We start from the raw sequence: 20,372 nt of genomic DNA, 5'->3' as shown, positions 1-20,372 counted from the left end.
GGACAGTTAAAAAACCAACGGCCCAATCCTTATCTTACCCAACTGCCATTGGTGGTGAGTAGGGAGGTCCCCATGCACATTCAATGATCAGCCGGATCACCAAGTTTGGTTGTTTTGGTCAATGCACATCTATTGTGTATAGCCACTCTCACACTAGTTGTAACAGATGGTTTCCAGAGAAAGTGCAACATTAGATCTCATGTTTTACCTGCAGCACCATCTTATCTTACTACTTTATTTAGATTCTTGGTACACTGTTGACCCCAGAACTTCAGTGCATGTTGGGTGTCTGGTAGATAATTCTCTGAATAGTCACAAATAGAGATGAGCGAACGTACTCGGATAAGCACTACTCGTCCGAGTAATGTGCCTTATCCGAGTACCGCTGTACTCGTGCTGAAAGATTCGGGACGCGCTGCGGAGCGGGGAGCTGCAGGGGAGAGCGGGGAGGAACGGAGGGGAGATCTTTCTCTCCTTCTCTCCCGCCCGCTCTGCCCCGCTCCCCGCTGCGACTCACCTGTCAGCAGCGGAGCGCCCAGAATCTTTCAGCACGAGTACAGCGGTACTCGGATAAGGCACATTACTCGGACGAGTAGTGCTTATCCGAGTACGTTCGCTCATCTCTAGTCACAAACTTTTGAAAAGCTCGATTCAGCCAGTTTGCCAAATTTCAGCAAATGGTTTGGTTCAAATTAGTTCGAACTAAACCGCAACTTTATTAACCTTTTCCAATCCACTGTCTCACCTCTAAAGACATTATGATTTAAGGCTGTGCAGCTCTGATGTTGGAAGACGTCCATCGGGGCTCTCTTACTGTATATTGCCAGCCTCTCTGCTGTCGGAACCTATCCAATGTGTCACCTCATGCAGTACTGGCTTTGGCCAGCAGAGAGTGCCGTTATATAACGGCAGAAAAAGAGTAAGCCCCCTAGGAAAACCAGGATACAAATTGGATTACAAAAGGGTTAATACCCCTAAAACTGGTGTATAGCACTGTCTAAGAGCCATAAAAGCCCTGTATAACACTGGTAGGAGTGTATCTAAGTATTCTTCAGCTGTTTTTAAAGAAAAGGTGACAAAGGAAAAGGAAAGGGATTATATTAACTTCTCTTTATTTTTTCTTCTTCTTTTAGCAAGTTTGACGAACAGTCTGAGGTTTTGTTTTCAAACTGAAAACCAAACTTTTAGCAAAGTTTGACCTGAAACATGGTTTGACTGTTTAAGTACACTCAACACCATCTCTGGATAATGCATGCAAAAAGCTAATCATATTTGTTAGTATCAATGAATGTTCTTGCATTTGTTGAAGCTGCACAGATAATAAACACAGCGACAAAAGCGGAAGACAGAATCACAGGGCTAGCTAATGTCAAATCGGGGAAAGCTAGGAGTTAAATACAGAACAAAGGGGAATAACTGGAGGAGTAGGAACAGGCATTACCCAAAAAAGGTAAAAAACTAACTACAGAGTTTACACCTCTGAAAGGCTCACAGATGAAAATGCAAGAAATTTAAATATGGCGCCATGCATTCAAAATGGCTGGACAACAGCCCAATAGAAAAAAATTGGAACACGGAGGCAGACACGCAAAAAAATAGGTCATGCTGCATTTAAAGAAAATGTTAATGAAAATGGCTGCCATTGCATTTCTTCCTTATTAGAGTCTGTAAAACCTGGAGCAAATACAGAGATTAATACGCTCATCTGAAACCGGCCTAATTCTCGTGTCTTCTTATGTGGAAGAGGGGTCTTTGGGACCCCAATGGCTCTGGGCTTCATTAATGATGGTTACCCATGCACCACATATAGCTACGCCCCTGTTTCAAGTGGAAAACATCCGTATGCTGCCAGAAGCCAATACAATATCCTACTATAAGAAAATTGGGCATAAATTAGAAATATAATTAGAAAAAATAAATAAATAAAAAATTAAAATAAAAAAAATAAAAAATATATATATATATATATATATATATATATATAAATAAATATATAAATATATATATATATATATATATATATATATATATATATACATATAGATAGATAGATAGCTAGATAATGTTTATTCTTATTGTTTTCTTTCCATAACTTACTTGTATAATCGTGTTTGAAAAAATAAACAAATTAATCCTTGAGAGGCGACTGCGCTATTAAGCACACAGTTATGAAAGGGACTGCTTTTTCTCAGCCTGACATGAGCTGATTTGTGAATTATTTTGTCTGGTCTCGTAAATTGGTGATTATTTTTGTTATATGTGAAGTCTTCCTGTAGTTAGTCTCGGCCGCGGTCTGAACGGTGTCACAGCCTGTGTCAGGAAAAATAAATGGAGGGTTGGACATCCAAAACCATGGAGCACTAATGTCCTACTAGTGCTACCAGTACATCAGGTTCTATAAACATTTGGGATTATCCAGCAGGCTAATAATACCGCGTTCGTGATTAGTGCGCTTACAGCTGCTCCTTACTGATGTCAAAACACAGCATGTTAATGATCAGCTCCAGTCTCTGCTAATAGCCAATGTCAGCACTCCCGACTCTTTACCTGCCATCTCTCAGCACTTACTACACTGTGTCTTACAGACGAGCTACAAGATCTTTTACTGCCTCAGTCACATATGGTGGGTTAGAGAGATACGGGGTTGTAGTTAGAAGGCTTTCTTGTAGTCAATATGGTATGGATGGTCTTTGACTCATTTTCTAGATTTCAAGAAGTGAAATAAGTAAAAAAGCAAAACTAAAATTAAAAGTAACTTTTACACAAAAGTATAAGTTGCTGTGCTCTACACTTATTGATAGTAGATGTTGTACTCTACACTTATCAATAGTAGACGCTCTACTCTACACTTATCAATAGTAGACGCTCTACTCTGCACTTATAGATAGTAGACGCTCTAATCTACACTTATTGATAGTAGTTACTGTACTCTGCACTTATCGATAGTAGATGATCTACTCTGCACTTACTGATAGTAGATGCTGTACTCTGCACTTATTGATAGTAGTTACTGTACTCTGCACTTATTGATAGTAGTTACTGTACTCTGCACTTATCGATAGTAGATGATCTACTCTGCACTTACTGATAGTAGATGCTGTACTCTGCACTTATTGATAGTAGTTACTGTACTCTGCACTTATTGATAGTAGATGCTCCACTCTGCACTTATTGATAGTAGTTACTGTACTCTGCACTTATTGATAGTAGACGCTGTACTCTGCACTTATTGATAGTAGTTACTGTACTCTGCACTTATTGATAGTAGACGCTGTACTCTGCACTTATCGATAGTAGACGCTCTACTCTGCACTTATTAATAGTAGATGCTCTACTCTGCACTTATCAATAGTAAATGCTCTACTCTTATTAATAGTAGATGCTGTACTGTGAACTTATTGATATGATCAATATCAATCAATTCGTTAGACTCCTGTTGATCATTTTTGCATTTTCTGTCTTAAGATGCTGAAGCTAAATAATGTATAATAAATGGCTTTAAATGATTGTATATTAAATGGATCTACAGTACCTAAATTGTCAATTTTTTGGAACTGAACATTATGATGAATGTGGACCTATTTAGACAGATACATACTATGTTCATTGCTGGGGTGGATATTTTGATGATGGACAAATTTAAGGCTGGGTCCAAATGGGGCTGATTTCCTGCCCCGTGTGAACTCAACCTAGGGAACCAAGGTTCAATTTGTTTGTAAACACTAGTGTTCAGAAAACTTTTGAAAAGTTCTGTTAGGCCCAAATTATTTCCAACTGAAACTTTACAATATCCCTAAAAATTTGGGTGGTAGAGGCATTGTTGCCTTACCATGCTGGATCCTAGGTTCAAAACTGCCCATGGACAACATCTGCATGGACTTTGTATGTCTTTCATAATACTGTAATTATTACCTTTAGTTCTGCACATACATATTATACAGCACTGGATATTTTCTGCCCCTATTGGTCTTCACTGTCTGTATTCACCTATTAGTATGGTTTTGGAGAATATACAAACTCCATGCAGATGTTGAACTTGGAATACATTTGAGCCCAGAACCCCAGTGCTGCAACACAGTAGTGCTAACCACTGAGCCACCATGTTCCTTCCTTCTCCTTATTTGTGGGATGGATAAATGGATTGCGAGATGCAGAATACATTCTATAGATGGATAGTTGCTACCTACATTTGGTCACAATCTATAATAGATCTACAGGGGGGGGGCTGAAGAAAGATGGGAATTTAATTGTTATGCTGAGCAAGCTTAACATAATATTTCAACCCTGTTCCAACAATCAATTCAACATTTTTAATTACTGGACTATCATTAAACATGTGCTACTACATACATTTATATTTATAAGCAGATCCCATATCCTGGCGCTAGAGTAAAGATCCTTTAATACCGGGCCCGCCAGTGGCGAACATAGTGGTCTATGGTAGGCTTGTGGAGGTTAGGGAGTTGAGTACTGGAGCAATACTGGGTTGCAAAGCAGAAGGTAATGTCCAATTGCATCCCCTCGTATTGTGGTGCTAGGGGACCATTATGTCCTGAATTCTAAGAAGCTAAAAAAAAGTTACTGAACATTCAGTATACATTGTACTACTGCCTTGTGTTAAGTGTTTACATTGTAATTACTGTGTGTTTAGCATTCAGCAACTTGCTATTTATTATGCCTGGTGCATGTAGTCACGCTGTAGACAGATGATACTGATGACTCGACGCTGGAGGACTTCGCCTTTCTATACATTTTTCTGAAAACACCCTTCAGTCAACACTATGAAAGATGTTTATTTTGTCTTACGTGAAAAATGAGTGTTACTAAATCTTTAATACACAACATGGTCACCGAAACGCACATTAATCGTCACGTTGTATCATTACGCATATGCAAAAGATCAACATACAATAAATAATGTATGGGTAAGGGATTAACACGGTGATCGTGTTATAGAATATATGTGGACAGCTTTGTGATCTGTACAATCACAACATAAAACATACAAAGTGAGAATAGAGCAAAACATAACAATGGAGGAAATGGAAAACAATCATTAACAAGCGCTTGGAAGAGACAAACAGCCTTTTTTTCCTTGTTATTATTATATTTTTGCACAGATGTAGCAAACGTTAACTTGAAACTTTCTGTGGAACATTAATTACAAAGTTGCACCAAATTTTTAATTGACTCTTAAAGAGAGCCTTTCAGGTTTTGATTCCTTGTGATTGCTGGGTCGTGGAAATTTTCTTATTTGCAACGCATCTGCATTCAGTTACATGAGGATGTAATGTTGCAGGGCCATAGTGTAATCTTTGGCTGAGTGACTTTTGCTGGGTCAAACTTGACATGTAGCTTTAGACTCAGAAATGTCTCTCCTCCATTTTTGGGTTGAATGTGGCAGCCAAGATCACTCAAAGATAATTGTAGCTCACAAGGTACAAAAGGTCAAGGACCTCTACTCTTGCAAAAGGTACTATAGAGTAACAAAAGCACACAACTCAGCACTCGTACACATTTAATGTCTGAATAAAATTGGACAACTGTTGTTTATACTAACTACTAGTAATTATTAGGAAACTATAGTACTAGTGTTACTGGTGGCACAATGTGCCACACAGCTGTGCTGCATGGTGCATCCATTATGATCCCCACATATTACACATACAGCTCTACTACATCCATCTTGATTCCCACATATTACACATGACACACACAGCTCTGCTACATCCTGATTCCCACACATTACACACACAGCTCTACTACATCCATCCTAATTCCCACACATTACACATACAGCTCTACTACATGCTACACACAGTTCAACTACATCCATCTTGATTCCCACACATGACACACAAGGCACATTACACACAGAACTCTGCTACATTGTACATCCATTATGATTCCCAAACATCACTCACACAGCTCTTCTACATCCATCCTCACCCCACACATTACACACACAGCTCTGCTGCATGCTAATTTACGTACACACACACATCTCTGCTACATGGTACATCCATTATGATCCCCACACATCACACACACAGCTCTACTACATCCATCTTGATTCCCACATATTACGCATACAGCACATGGCATACACAGCTCTGCTACATCCTGATTCACACACATCACACACACAGCTCTACTACATCCATCCTGACCAACACATCACACACACAGCACATTACACACAGAGCTCTGCTATATGGTACATCCATTATGATCCTCACAAATCCCACACACAGCTCTACTACTTCCATCCTGGCTCCACACATTACACACACAGCACATGACACACACAGCTCTGATACATCCTGATTCGCACACATGACACACACAGCTCTGCTACATCCTGATTCACACACAGCCCTTCTACATCCACTATTTCCTGAATTTCACACATGACCAGACTCTTGGATACAGTGATGAGTCTCTAGTCATGTGATTCCTGGCTCCACCCACACAGGTGATCACATAGCGGTGACGTCATCACAGGTCTGGTAGTAGCTGCTATCGGCTTATCCAGTATACAGTACTTTCTACCAAAATGCAGAATAGTTCCTCCCAAAGCAGTGATGTCACCGCAGGTCCTTCAGACCACTGGATCTCTGTAGTGGCGGTAGCGCAGAGGCTCCTGTCAGGACTGCTGAGTTGTGTCTGAGATAATAACGGCTTAGTTGTATTCTTATTTTGTTATTTTTGCCCTCCCTTTCCAAGAGCCCTAAAACGCTGGCATAAAGTATTCCAGTGCTGCTGAAACGGGGCGGAATCTGCAGTAACGCAGCATTGAAAAATGCTGCGTTTCTGCAAACGCCCTGTGTGAGGGAGGCCTAACTGTGTTGTTCTTCTGTCAGTCAGGCTCTGTGTTTTATATATGTTGTAGGACCTTTGATGATGTCACCAGGGGTGGAGCATCTGAAACACTCACATACTAACTGACAAGTGGTCGCTAGTAGTTTGATTAAACCTTTTACTCCAGGTGGCTTAATGAGCATATATAGCTAGATTTCCATTGGAGGACTTTGACCCAAGGAGAAATATCTTTTAGAGCTACGTACCTGACCAATAAGGTTCAACTGGACATGGCAGATGGAACTACGAGCTTTGATGAAAATATGTGCTAAGAACCTTGTATTTTTATGCAGTTAGTATAAACAGTTGTGCAGTTTTATTCAGATATTACATGTGTATGAGTGTGAGGCATATGTTTCTGGTACAGCATTTGTTGCAGTCATGGCTTATGTAGACCTTAATGTATTTGTTGGAAGTGCTGACTTTGTTTTTTGTATGCAGAAGTTACCATATGCATTTGGATTGCCCTATATTGAAAATTCTGAAGCGATAGACATATGATAGATAGATATGAAATTGATAGATAGATAGATAGATAGATAGATAGATAGATAGATAGATAGATAGATAGATAGATAGATAGATAGATAGATAGATAGATAGATAGATAGAGTTCCAAGCTGCTTTAGGGAAGTGGGACTTGACTTCAGTCTGTTGTCAGTAGTAAGACCTTCACGGTTTGTCTGCTCTGGGTTTCATGAATAAATCCTGTTTGAACTCAATCGTTTTTATATTATTCTTCATTATCGACAAAACTAAATTACCAAGCTCTCCCTATTCTGCCAGGTTTATATGTCCGGTGTGTTCATTTATTTTACCAGGTGCCTTAATTGGGGTAAAAATCCATTATTCCTTAATGATACAGTGAATGACTTATCTTTTGTCTTCTGGTCTGTTCTAGATTATACTTGAAAGGTCACAGCGGAACCGCAGGAAAACAAAGCAGTCTGATCTTACACGGGGCGGATTTCAGCACAAAGGATGCAGATAACGACAACTGTATGTGCAAGTGCGCACTGATGCTAACAGGAGGTGAGTACAATATATTTCTCTGTCTACAGGAAAACTGCTTTCCAATGTGCGCTCTGACCTTAAACTATGATGTCTGATCCCACCGCTGGCTCTTATAGACTCCGAAATATGAAAATACTGGGCTTGGCTATTGCATAGCTACAGTCCAAGAGTTGTGCATACCGTTGACCATCACACATTTTTAAGCACTGTGTCAGTTGTAATCATTGGATCTCCCCATTTCTTGCAGATTATGTACAGCTTTTGCCAACCAATAGTGAAAAGCAAACTTTTGAATTTAAGCAAAAAGTTTGGTTCAATCCAAATTAGTTTGAACCAAAACAGAACTTCACCATGTGTATTACACTGTCTAAAAGTCATAAAAGAGTGTACAACACTCTTAGATATCTAAGTACTTTTCAGCTATTTTTTAAAGTTAAGTTAATGAAGAAAAAAGAAAAAAAAGAAACATTCCACAGGACATGGCGCCCGTGGTTAGTTGAATTTACCTTCATTTTCTTTCTTTTCTTTTTCACCTTCTTTCGCCTTTTTGTCCTTCTTCATCTTTTAGCTGGTTTGTCCAAGTTGAATCTCCCAAGGTTGAGGTTCTAGGCAATCCGAAATGTTATTAAGGTTCGACTGGTTTAATTGTTTTTGTTCACTCAACACTACCAATCAGCCATCGCTTTACTCCCTGCAATGATCTCCAGTTTGCACGCTGCTCACGATACACATACTGCCACATAGGGAACTGTCTGTAGCGTCTCCTGTGCTTAAGGCCGGGTTCCTATATATCAGGTTTGTTTGGCCAGTTGTTTTATGCTTGAAGACACAGCTGATAGCATTTTGGTGCATTTAGTGCACTTCTTGTACCGACCGAACATCTATAGCTGTACACAAAATCACTGCATGCAATGATTTTCTCTCTGTGCATAGAGGCATCTGGCATTGGAATTGATGCGCTGGATGCCATGAATGATCCCCTCCAGCATTTCACTACAACATCAGAGGGATACAAAATGCCAACAGCCTGTTATATGGGAACCTGGCGTCAGTCTTTCATCTATAGTTCTGCAGCATCTTGCTCACATCCTGCTCTCATCTTTAGCTATATATCTAAAGGTAATCATCATATAAAACCTCTTCACAAATCCTTGTAGTCTTCTAACGTTACATTCATCGTACAAACATGCAATATAAGAGTGCGTTTACACAATTGATAGGGCCTCATATGGAGCCGAGTGTTAAGTCAGCAGTATGCAGTCCTAAGCTCTCACTCACGACCTGAAGGTTGTAGGTTCAATACCTGCATGGCTCAGGTAGGCGCCTCAAGGTTGACTCAGCCTTCCATCCTTCTGAGGTCCATAAAATGAGTATCCAACTTGCTTGGGGGTAATAAACAAAATTACTTGTAAGCGCCACAGAATAAGTTGGCACTATGCAAATAACAAGTCCCTTCCCAAGTTCCTTTGTTGCAGTTTTTCTGCAGCAACTCTGCACTAAGATTCAAGCCAAAATCCACACGATTTACTGGAAAATTTGTTGCGGATTTCACCTTTAATTGATTTAAATTGATGGGGTGAAATCTATTTTGGAACTGCACTAAAATCTGGGATAAAATCCATACCGCACGTTGCAGATTTTGACATGGATTTTCATACATATTTTTTTTTTTAAACTCGTTTTATTGACAGGTTAACAACATATCAGGTACGATAACAGAACATTGTGCAGTACATAATCTTGAGTATGATGTATAAGCCGGTCGGGCCTGTGCTTTACAGTGTACATCATGTCTGGCGTTTCATTGGTCAGAAGTAATAGGGGGGTTGGCTAGAATTAAAAAGAACACAAAATGCCATGGGGTGGGTGGGTATGTGAGGGAGACTGGACGTGGCGAGGGGTCTATACGGGAAGATGTAGCCGTGCTGAGGCATATTTTAAAGCATATGTCTGCTATAGGAGTCGCCATAAGTAGGCATGTATACCTTTACACCAAATTATAATTATTAACCGGTTATGTTGCGGTACGGAGCCGGGGCCATCAAGGTGCTTTCTTCCCCTTTAAAAAAAGGGGGGGGGAGGTATGTTATTGCACTCCGGGTGGCCGACCGAGCACGGGGCAGACTCTCCCGATTCCACCACGACCCCCCCGGGGACTTTACCGTCTTTGTAACGCTGATATGGCCGATGAAAGCGGCTGCGGAGGGAACAGGGTCAGTGAGGAGTCGCACCATTGACCCCACACCTTTTGGAATTTGTCCGGGCATTTGCGGGCTTTGTATACTATATTGTTGTAGGGTATGATCGAGTTTGTGGTTTTCTTCCACATTGTCACGGTCGGGCCTCTCTGGTCCATCCATCTCATTGCGATAACTTTCCTGGCTATAAACAGGACTTCCCGTAGGAATATTCTGTGGTAGTGTTGCCACTGCTCCTCATCAAGGATTCCGAAAAGGCAGGTTTCTGGGGTGGCGGGGACCGGGATATCGAGGACCGCGGAGAGCACATTTATAACTTCGTCCCAGTATGATCGGATCCGCGGGCAGTCCCAGATCATATGCCAGAAATCGGCGTATGTGCAGGTGCATCTAATGCAATGCGTGGATGGGGTCCTGCCCATCTTATGTAGTCTCGCCGGGGTGAGGTAACATTGATGAACTATGTACAGTTGGGTCAATTTATTATTTGCTGAGGGGGAGACAGATAGAGGCGATTCCAATATCTCTTGGAAGGTCTCTTCCGTCAGCGTTGGAATCAAAGATTTCCACTTAGTCAGGGCGGGAGGGATTTCCCTAGCAGCTTTTGAAGTTGTTAGGTGGGCATATAGTGTCGAGATGAGTCCTCGGGGCCCCCGTGATTTTAATATTCCGATTAACGGGTAATGAGATATGGTACTACTCATTGGCGGGAACTGCGTCTGGAGCGCATGCCGGATCTGTAGGTATTTGTAGAAATGGGATCGGGGTATTTGGTATTGGGCCTGGAGTTGCTCGAAGGATATCAGGATATTAGAATTATAAAGGTCTCCTAGGTGAGCTATCCCATGCTGCTCCCATACCTCTAGGTCTGTCAATAGCCGCAGTTCCCCTAGCCCTGGGTTCCTCCACAGCGGCATGTCGGCGGCCATGCCAGAAAATCCGCTCGCCTCTCTAGCCTGGCGCCAAACTCGCATTGCCAGCCTATGGATGGGTAGTATTTTGCCCTTTACTGTGGCGGGTAGTTCCAGCAGCGGCCAGAGGCTGGAGGTGTTTAGAGCCTGGGCCAGGTGAGCCTCTGAATTGGGCAGTGGGCTGTCATTCAGCCAGCATTTTAAGTGTATCAGTTGACCAGCAAGGTAATATAGGAATAAATCAGGGAGTGCTGCCCCGGCCTCATCCTTGGGTCTCTGTAGCGTGGAGAGCTTAAGTTTTGGGCGGGAGCTTCCCCATATGAAAGAGATCATGAGGGAGTTCATAGTGCGAAAAAACTTCATCGGGACTGGTACCGAAATGTGTTGCAGTGTATAAAGGCACTTTGGTAGGACTATCATTTTTATCAGATTAATTCGACCTGCAACTGATAGGGGGAGTGATCCCCATATTTTGAATTTGGATCTATAAAGATCTATTAGCGGGTAAACGTTCAGGTCTAGGGTTCGGGAAATTATGTTGTTGATCTGGATACCCAGATATTTGAAGTCTTTAGATACTCGTAAGCCGCACAGTGAGTCCGTGTTTTGTAGGGGGTTTTGTGCCGAAACGAACATTAGAGCGGATTTTGACCAGTTGATCTGCAGACCTGAGAAGGTTCCAAATTTATTAATGATATCTATGGCGCGGGGCAGGGAAATTGTTGGGTCTGACATAAATAGCATGAGATCGTCGGTGTATAGTGCCACCCGGTCCTCCCGGTTTCCTATTTTAATCCCGTGATACAATGGGCACGTCCGTAGCATGATGGCCAGCGGTTCCATGGCCAGGGCGAAGAGAAGCGGGGAGAGAGGGCATCCCTGTCTAGTACCTCTGCACAGGGGGAAGTACGCAGAACAGGTGCCATTCACGGAGATTGCTGCCAGTGGTGTTTTGTAGATTAGGGAGATCCATTGAATGAAACGGTCTCCGAACCCGAATCTCTTCAGCACCTGGAGCAGGAAGGGCCACTCTATGGAGTCAAAGGCTTTAGCTGCGTCTAGTGAAGCCAAGGCCCAGTCCGTTTTGTCCACCGATCCGATTTGTGTTATTGCCTGGACTCTCCGCAGATTTTCTCTTGTGGATTTGCCCGCCAAGAATCCGGTTTGGTCTGGGTGTATTAGGTCTAGAATAACGCCATTGAGGCGTCGGACTAGCATTTTTGTCAGTAGTTTATAGTCCGAGTTAAGGAGGGAGATGGGTCTGTATGATCCGCAGTCTAGAGCGTCTTTTCCCGGTTTTAAAATCAGCACGATTGTGGCCTCGTAGAAGGAAGGGGGCAGAGTCTTGTTGCCGTAGGCAGCATTGTACGTATCAAGTAATGTGGGTAAGAGTGTCTCTTGGTATTTTGCAAATACCTCTATTGGTAGGCCGTCTGGGCCTGGGGCTTTACCGTTGGACATTTCCTGAAGGGCTTCTGAGAGTTCAGTCAGTGTGAATGGGGCATCTATTAGGGCCTGTTGGTCCTGGGAGAGTGTAGGGAAATTGAGGTTAGATAGGAAGCTCGTTAGTTCTTGTTGTGTGGCATGGAATCCAGTGGCATACAGGTCCCTATAGAAGCGTTGGAATCTTGCTCCTATCGAGTTTTTTTCATGGAGAATTTCTCCTGTTTCCGATGCGATACGGAGTATCGACGGTGATGCCGAATTTTGATGCACCAGGGTGGCCAGTAGGCTGCTGGATTGGTTGCCCAGTTCATAGAATCGCTGTTTTACAAAGAAGGAGGCTCTACGAGCCTTCTCTTGTAGGTAGGTTAGATATTGCCTGCCCTGTCTTAGCCACTGCTCCCTACGTTCGTCCGTTGGGTCTGCGATGTAACTTGTCTCCAGGCGTTCATATTGTGACGCCATCTCGCGCTCTAGCTTAGAGGATTCCTTTTTGATATATGATATAGATGATTTTAAGGCGCCTCTTAAGAAGGCCTTTAATGTCTCCCACAACACTATCGGGTCGGTGTCCGGTCGGTTAAGGTCTAGGAAGACGGAGAGTTGGTCGGGGATTCTGTCATTTGTTCCGAATAGGTTTAACCAGAATGGGTGTACGCGCCAGTTGTGCCTATGGGCATGTGCGTCAGGTGCGGAGATTTCTATAAGCATAGGGGAGTGATCTGATATGCCTCTAGGGAGGTAGTTAATGTGGGTTATTGCAGTGCATAATCTGGCGTTCCCGAGGCAATAATCTATCCGGGAGAGAGTATTCCTGCCAGCAGAGTGGCAGGAGTATTCACGGGTCGCCGGTCGCCTAACTCTCCAAACGTCTCGCCACCCAACCTCTTGCAAAAATTGCGCCAGGGGTGTCAGGTTGGTCTGGGCCGGGTGGGCGTGCGGGGCGCTGAACCTATCCAACTGGAGGTCCAGCACCAGGTTTAGATCGCCCATGCATATTACAGAGGCATTGGGGTATTGGGTGGCGAATTGGGCCGCCTGGTGCAGAATTGTTATGTTGGCCGGTGGGGGGAGGTATATCCCAATTAGTACGTATGGCAGGGACTCTATCCATGCCTGGATGAACAAGAATCTGCCCTCTGGGTCTCTAACTGTGCGTCCCGGTTCCCATCGCAATCGCTTGTGGACTAGTATGGATACTCCTCTGGCGTATGAGGAATAGGTTGAGTGGATAGCCCATTGGACCCATGGTTTCTGTAGCTGCCCTGTTTTCTCAGAGATCATATGTGTCTCCTGGAGGCATACTATATGTGGGTTATGGTTTCTGATGTAAGAGAAGATCATAGATCTTTTTCTAGGGGCTCCCATCCCTCTCACATTCCAGGAGAGAATATTTATATTGGCCATTTGGTTCGTGTGGTTCTATGTTTATGCGGATGGGGCTCCCCAGTATATCAGGCTGAGCCCGCGCTCGGTCTGCCACCCGGTCCCCCCGAACAAAGGTCGAGGGATGTGTCCCCCGGCTCCGACCGAAACAAATTCCATATATTGTACTGCAAAAACTTATCAAAAACTTTACAATTGTGATTACATCAATAACAGGTTGCCAAGGTTTTACAAACATCATAACTTTTAACTTAACTTGAACGTGCGTGTGATAACGGGGAAGACTGTGCACCCAATAAACGATGGTAGATCTGGGCACAGTCAGGCAGATTAATTCTGCTTAGAGCTCTAGGCCCCCATTATCCCAGGTACATATACTTCTCTGCCCGACTGGAGTTTCTTGTACTTATTTTTACCGGTAATGATTTTTACTAAGTATGTAGCAGGTTCTTTCTATAGTTTCTCTTTTTCAGTTAAATCCTGCTGCTGAGGAGTGGCATTCAGGGGGATGGGAGGATGGTGGTGGCGGGGAGAGAGGAGACAGACAGGGAGCAGACGCCGGTGTATGCGTGTGCGATCTTAGAGGTCATGGGGGGGCGTTAAATTGGTCGTGGTCCGGCGTCCTGGCCCCTCATCCACCCCCTCCCCCCCAGGCAAGCCTGTTAGGAGGTCGCCGACGTCTAGGTCCGAGGGGGGGTGGGGGGACAACGGTAGTCAAGAGGGCGAGAGGGGGGGGGGGCAAACAGGCAACGGGCACAGGTGCATACATTTACGATCTTGAAAAATATATGAGATATCAGACTGACCGCATCCGAGCACCCAAGTCCTTCATCCCCCCTCCCCCCTCCCGGGTGGACCTGTCAGGAGATCATTGACGTCTGGGCGATCTTGGCATGCGGTTGAGCCAGTCCTCAGCTTCCTCTGGAGTGGAGAAGAAAGTGGCTCGTTCATTATGCACCACGCGCAGGCGAGCTGGGTACATCATGGAGTACGGTATGGCGGCCTCTCTCAAACGGCGCTTGACAGCCACGAAGGACGCTCTGGTTTTCTGAAGAGCGGCCGAAAAATCTGGGAAGAGAGAAATGTTAGCATTCTGATATTGGAGGTTCTGCACTCGCCTCGCTGCCTGGAGGGCAATGTCTCTGTCTTTGCTGCTGAGGAGTCTTGCCAGCATCGGTCTTGGGGGTACTCCTGGAGGTAGGGGGCGGCCCGGGACCCTGTGGGCCCGCTCAATGGCAAAGGCCGCGGTGAATTTGGCCTCTGGCAAGAGTTCCTTCAGCCAGGTTTCCATGAATGAGCAGGGGTCTTGACCCTCGGCGCGTTCCGGTAGTCCTATTATTCGAAGATTGTTTCTGCGCAGCCTGTTTTCCAGATCGTCTGCTCGCTGGGACCAAGTGTTCACCGCTTTGTCGAGTTCTGTGAGTTTGTCTGGTATTGGAGCCATGGTGTCTTCGAGTTGCGATATACGTGTCTCGGCCTCTCCTACCCTGCTGCTGAGGTTATGCATATCTTGTCGCAACAGTCCTACATCAATTTTAACCTCCTCGATTTTACCGGTTAGGGAGGTAGTGCTGGTTTGTATGGCCTCTAGGAGCTGTGCTGTGACCTGCCTGAGCGTTGGTTCCTTTTCGGTCTCTGGGGAGAGGGCGGAGCCTGAGGCCCCGCCCGCATCCTCGTCTGATCTGGGTGGTCGACGTGGGGTGTCTGCTGCCGGCTCGAGCGCGTAGGCTTTGAGACGCTCCGTTATCGGTGGAGAGGTGTTGTGGCTCATCCTGGAGGACTTGCGGTTGGCCCGCCTGCGGGAGGAGAGCGGTGGTGGTATGTTTGCGGCCTTCGTGCACTGGGAGATCAGTAGAGGATCTTCTTATGAGCGAGGGTTTGAGATGTATAAATACGCTCCGTTGCGGTGGTGTGGAAAGTCTGGGATTCAGTAATTTCTGGGCTGGCCCACTTGCAGGAGGAGAGCGGTGGTGGTACGTTTGCGGTCTTCGTGCACTGGGAGGTCAGTAGAGGATCTTCCTGTGAACGAGGGTTTGAGATGTATGAATACGCTCCGTTGCGGCAGGGCGGGAAGTTTAGGATTCAGAAATTTCTGAGCTGGCCCGCTTGTGGGAGGGGAGCGGTGGTGGTATGTCTGCGGTCTTTATGCACTGGTAGGTCAGTAGAGGATCTTCTTGTGAGCGAGGGTTTGAGATGTATGAATACGCTCCGTTGTGGTAGGGTGGGAAGTTTAGGATTCAGAAATTTCTGAGCTGCTTGCTTTGGCTAGTTGTCAGTGGAGTATATTCAATATTCGCTGTTTGCCACAGCCAGAATTACAGCTGAGGGTCGCGCTGGGTTGTGAACTTGGCGGCTCTGATGGTCAGGGTTCAGCTGGTGTGGCTGCGTTTTCGCGGGACGTCAGTATGCCGTCAGTCGTGCCCCAGCACCTCCTTGCAGGGAGAGATGGGTGCACCCTAGTTGTTTGCCCTCTTTAGGGGTAGGGTGGCTGTAGGGTCGTCAGCCAACGTTACGTACAGCCTGGTGGCAATTGCCCGCTCCAGGCTGGAGTGGTGTCCTAGCAGATGGAGTGCCGTCTTACCCCTTATGCTGGGGTAGTGTGGGTTGCAGACGGTGCCAGTTGTATGTTGATTCCCTGCTTCAGGGGTGCATACGTTGTGGGGTGACTGGCAATCACCTTGTGTGGTCTGGTGGAGTAATGCCCAGACGGATGGGGTCCACCCTGCTCCTTATGTTGAGGTGGTGCAGGTTACCAGTGGGCCCTATTCAGCTGTGGGGGGTGCTTGCTCGTTTTGTCTGTGGGGTACTTTTTGTGCCGGGGTACTGTTGTGGCTGGGGGGGGGGGGGGCTGTATTCCCCTCGGTCCCTGTTGTGCAGAGAGGGCAATCTGGTGGCCGCTGTGTCGCCTCCCCTCTTCCCCACAGCACCCCACCGCCTCTCACCGCTGTACCGGGTACCCGCTGTGTCAGGGTGTCGGGTCCGGAGCCCGGCGCCGGCCGGTGTCTGCCTCTCTCCGAGGCTCCTCCTCCTTTTCTGTGCCGCGAGGAGCCTCCGGATCTTCAGGGCTGCACAGTCGCGGCTTTCCTGTGGCTCTCGCCGCTCTGCTCGGTCTCCCGTTCCTGCGCTTTGCCGCTGTAGAGGGTTCCGGCGTCCCGCCTGGTCTTCTTATGTGGGGTAGCTGTGGAGCGCGCGCCGTCCGCCGCGACCGGAAGTGCCGGGGCCGGAGTCCAGGGAGCAGGCCCGCGGCCGGTATCTGTCGATTTCGCCGTCGGATGCCCGCTGAGTCTCTCCTATCCTCGCTGGGGGTGGTCACCTGCGTCCGGGTGAGTTCTTTTGTGGGTTATTCTCGTCGGGCAGTCAGGATGGGTGCAGGATGGTGGGGATTGCCACGGAGCTCAGGCTCTGTGCGACTTTACAGCATGGCTGCTAGTCACGCCCCCCTTTCATACATATTTATTGCTTATTCTTTCAACTCCAGAAAATCTGGAGCAAATCATCTATGTTTGAATGCACTCTAAGGGCTCCTGCACACTGGCGAGGGCGATATTGGGCTGTGATTCACGGCCTGATATTGCCCTTGCAATCCCTCTGAAAACCCCTGGATGTAAGGCATTTTCACAAGGAAACCACCTCGCATCACTGCAGGGGTTCCCTTCATCTCCACAGTGGCTGTCACAGTCGCACCAGGAGATTGCAATCATCTCCCATTGTTTTCAATGGTGGCGGCGCTGCTGACGCCAACCCCATTGCGAACATGTGGTAACCCCTGGATGCAGGGTATTTGCATTTGAAAACACCCTTGCATTAATGCAGGGGTCACCTTCACCCCTTCATCCCCGCCGTGGCCCTCACAGCCGTGGCAGCAGATAGCGATGTTCGCCACTGTTTTCAATGGGGCCGGTGCTGCCACCAGCCCCATTGAGAACAAGGTAAAAACCCCTGGATGCAACAGCTGCTCATGCCTGTGGGGCTGAAGGAATCTTCTGCATCTGTCACATTGGAAACAATGGGTGATATCGCAAAAAGAATAGACATGCTCCAATTTTTTTTTTCACGGAGCATTACAGGAGTGAAAACATTGCAAATGAGAATGAAACCATTGAAATTCATAGGTTTCATAATTATGCGTTTTCACTCAGTCTCGTATCATGAGAAAATCACCCGATTTTCTCACCAGTGTAAAAAGCCCTCTAAGGCCGCCTGCAGACGAGCGGGTCGGATCCGGCAGCGAGAATTCTCGCCGCGGGACCCGACCCGAGAGCCTGCAGTGACGAGCGCGTACTCACCCGCGCCTGGCGGCCCCGGCTCTTTCATGTGCCGGCTGCCGCGCAGCCGGCGCATGCGCAGACCGGAGCTGGCGGCCGGGTGAGTGCGTGCCCCGCACAAAAATAGGACATGCCGCGGTTTGTTTGCCGCGTGAGATTTTGCGCGGCCAAACCGCGGCCGTCTGCATAGGAGTGCGTATTGTAATGCCCTCCTATGCAAACTTTCAGTGGCGGAAATCCCACGGGAAAAACCGCCGCGGGATTTCCGCCCGTGTGCAGGCGGCCTTAAGGTATATTCACGTTGTAAAATTTGCGGCTGAATTTTCCGCAGTGAATTTTACTTCTAAAACTGCGTCAAAATCCCCGTAGAGTGATTCTCACTTCAGACGTTTTTCAGTGGACCAAGCAAATTAGTCCTAACGGTGTTGTCATGTGACACCAGTACCTCTTTTCAAACAAATGGTTGCTCGTAGTTAATTATAGGAAACCACAAAGAGATAGTTTTCAAACTGGAGTTATATGGTTTTTCTTTACTCACATAATCCAATTTTTACTTACAAGAATAAAGTAGGCTAACAGTCTTAGGCATCGGTCAGACTGGCGTTTTTTCCCGTGATTTGCGCATGCGATCTGCGCATATATAGAACCATTGCTTCGCAATGGGATCGGTCACATGGCCGCTTTTTATGCGGATGTCCGATAAATTATAGGACACGAGGAATCGCAGATCGCAGATTGGGTCTATCTGCGTTCTGCGATTCCCTGTGTTCTATATATGCGCTCAATGGGGCCGGCGGCAGCAGCGCCGACCCCATTGAGAACATATACTACAAAGATCATTCTCCTCTGCCACAGCTGTAACAGCTGTGGAGAGAAGAACAATGTTCGCCCATTGAATTCAATGGAGCCGGCAGTACAGCCAGCTCCATTGAAAGCAATAGGCTGCCGGCGAGCGCGGGATGAATTTTCAGAAAGGGCTTAAAAATATAAGCCCTTCCCTGAAAATCATCCTAAAATGTTTAAAAAAAAAATATATATATATATATACACTCACCTTATCCCTGCAGCCGGAGTTCAGCCGCGGCCGGCCGGCAGTTCTCCTGAACTGCTCTGTGTAGTATTCAGCAGGCGGGGATTTAAAATCCCCCTCTGCTGAATGGGCTGCCTCTGATTGGTCACAGCCCTCACCAATCAGGGGCAGCTCTCACTCACCCATTCATGAATTCATGAATGGGTGAGTGAGTGCTGCCTCTGATTGGCTCAGCGCAAGGACCAATCAGGGGCAGCTCTCAGCTATTGAATGACAGCTGACAGCTGTATTGCCGACTCCATTGAATTCAATGGGTTGGACAGCGCTCCTTTGATCGGGCCCATTTCGCCGAAAACGCTGCTAGCTGCAGATTTTTCAGCGAATCGTCGGCCCCGGTCACGCGATTTGCGGATGCGCATCCGACATGCGATCCGCAAAACGTGGCAAAAACCGGTCGTCTGACCGAGGCCTTAGTCATAACACTTTTGGCAGGCTTCCTTCTGATTCAACTTTGTTACACACACACACACACACACACACTCGTTTTCCTAGGAGGCACTTTTCTTCCCAAAATATAGGTGTCTTCAGGCTAAGTTATCTGATAGATGATCCCGGGGTACACTCCTGACATGGTGGGTCATCACGCAACTTTGTTTCTCCTTACTTGCTAGTTACTTCTTCCGACTTGTCATAGCAGGAACCATTAGTCTGAGCTTCAGTCCCCGGAGGGAATGTATCCCATGGCAAATCTGTGCCGGCAGAAGCAAAAACAAGTTTCAACCTCCCATTGACACGTCGTCCTCTACCGATTATATTTCTGCACTCTCTACTCTAGACTCTGCCACCCAACTACTTCTAAACTCCCACAATGCCACACACGACAATAAGTTAGGGAAGACAGATTTTACATAACAAAGCTTGTGAGCATCAGCATAAAAAAACGCAGACACGCAAGTACACATAGATACACAAATTACAAATACTCATGAGTCAGACACACACCAACCAAGGACACCCCAACTCTGGGCCACTACAAGAGCACTTAGCTTCAAGTTAAGATCCACAGTTCTAATTGCTTTTCCTTGAGAAGAGGTGGTGATGCTAGTGAGAGTTAATTAGACGTGTCCAGAGCTAAATTAAATTAGTGTAATCAGGGCTCTTCAGGGCAAAAGCTTGAGGACTTGGGAGAATGCTAGGTACTCAACATCAGGAGCACCAGCTCCCATTGGTCCACCTGACCTAGAAGGTCAAGGAGCTCTGTAAA

General features: G+C 46.1%; 1 protein-coding gene across 1 annotated transcript in view; it reads left to right on the top strand.

The window, feature by feature from the left end:
* The window catches only part of ANGPT1 (angiopoietin 1), a 323,094-nt gene that overhangs the window by 289,193 nt on the left and 13,529 nt on the right, over window positions 1–20,372 (top strand). The window contains exon 8 of the mRNA XM_066578083.1: window positions 7,763–7,893. Within this exon, the coding sequence (XP_066434180.1) occupies window positions 7,763–7,893 (131 nt within the window). The remainder of the gene's footprint in view (window positions 1–7,762; window positions 7,894–20,372) is intronic.

Source organism: Eleutherodactylus coqui, chromosome 9 (assembly GCF_035609145.1).
Source record: "Eleutherodactylus coqui strain aEleCoq1 chromosome 9, aEleCoq1.hap1, whole genome shotgun sequence".
NCBI classification, from domain to species: domain Eukaryota; kingdom Metazoa; phylum Chordata; class Amphibia; order Anura; family Eleutherodactylidae; genus Eleutherodactylus; species Eleutherodactylus coqui.
The sequence above is the reverse complement of the archived record's forward strand: the minus strand, read 5'-3'. Positions and strand labels throughout refer to the sequence as shown.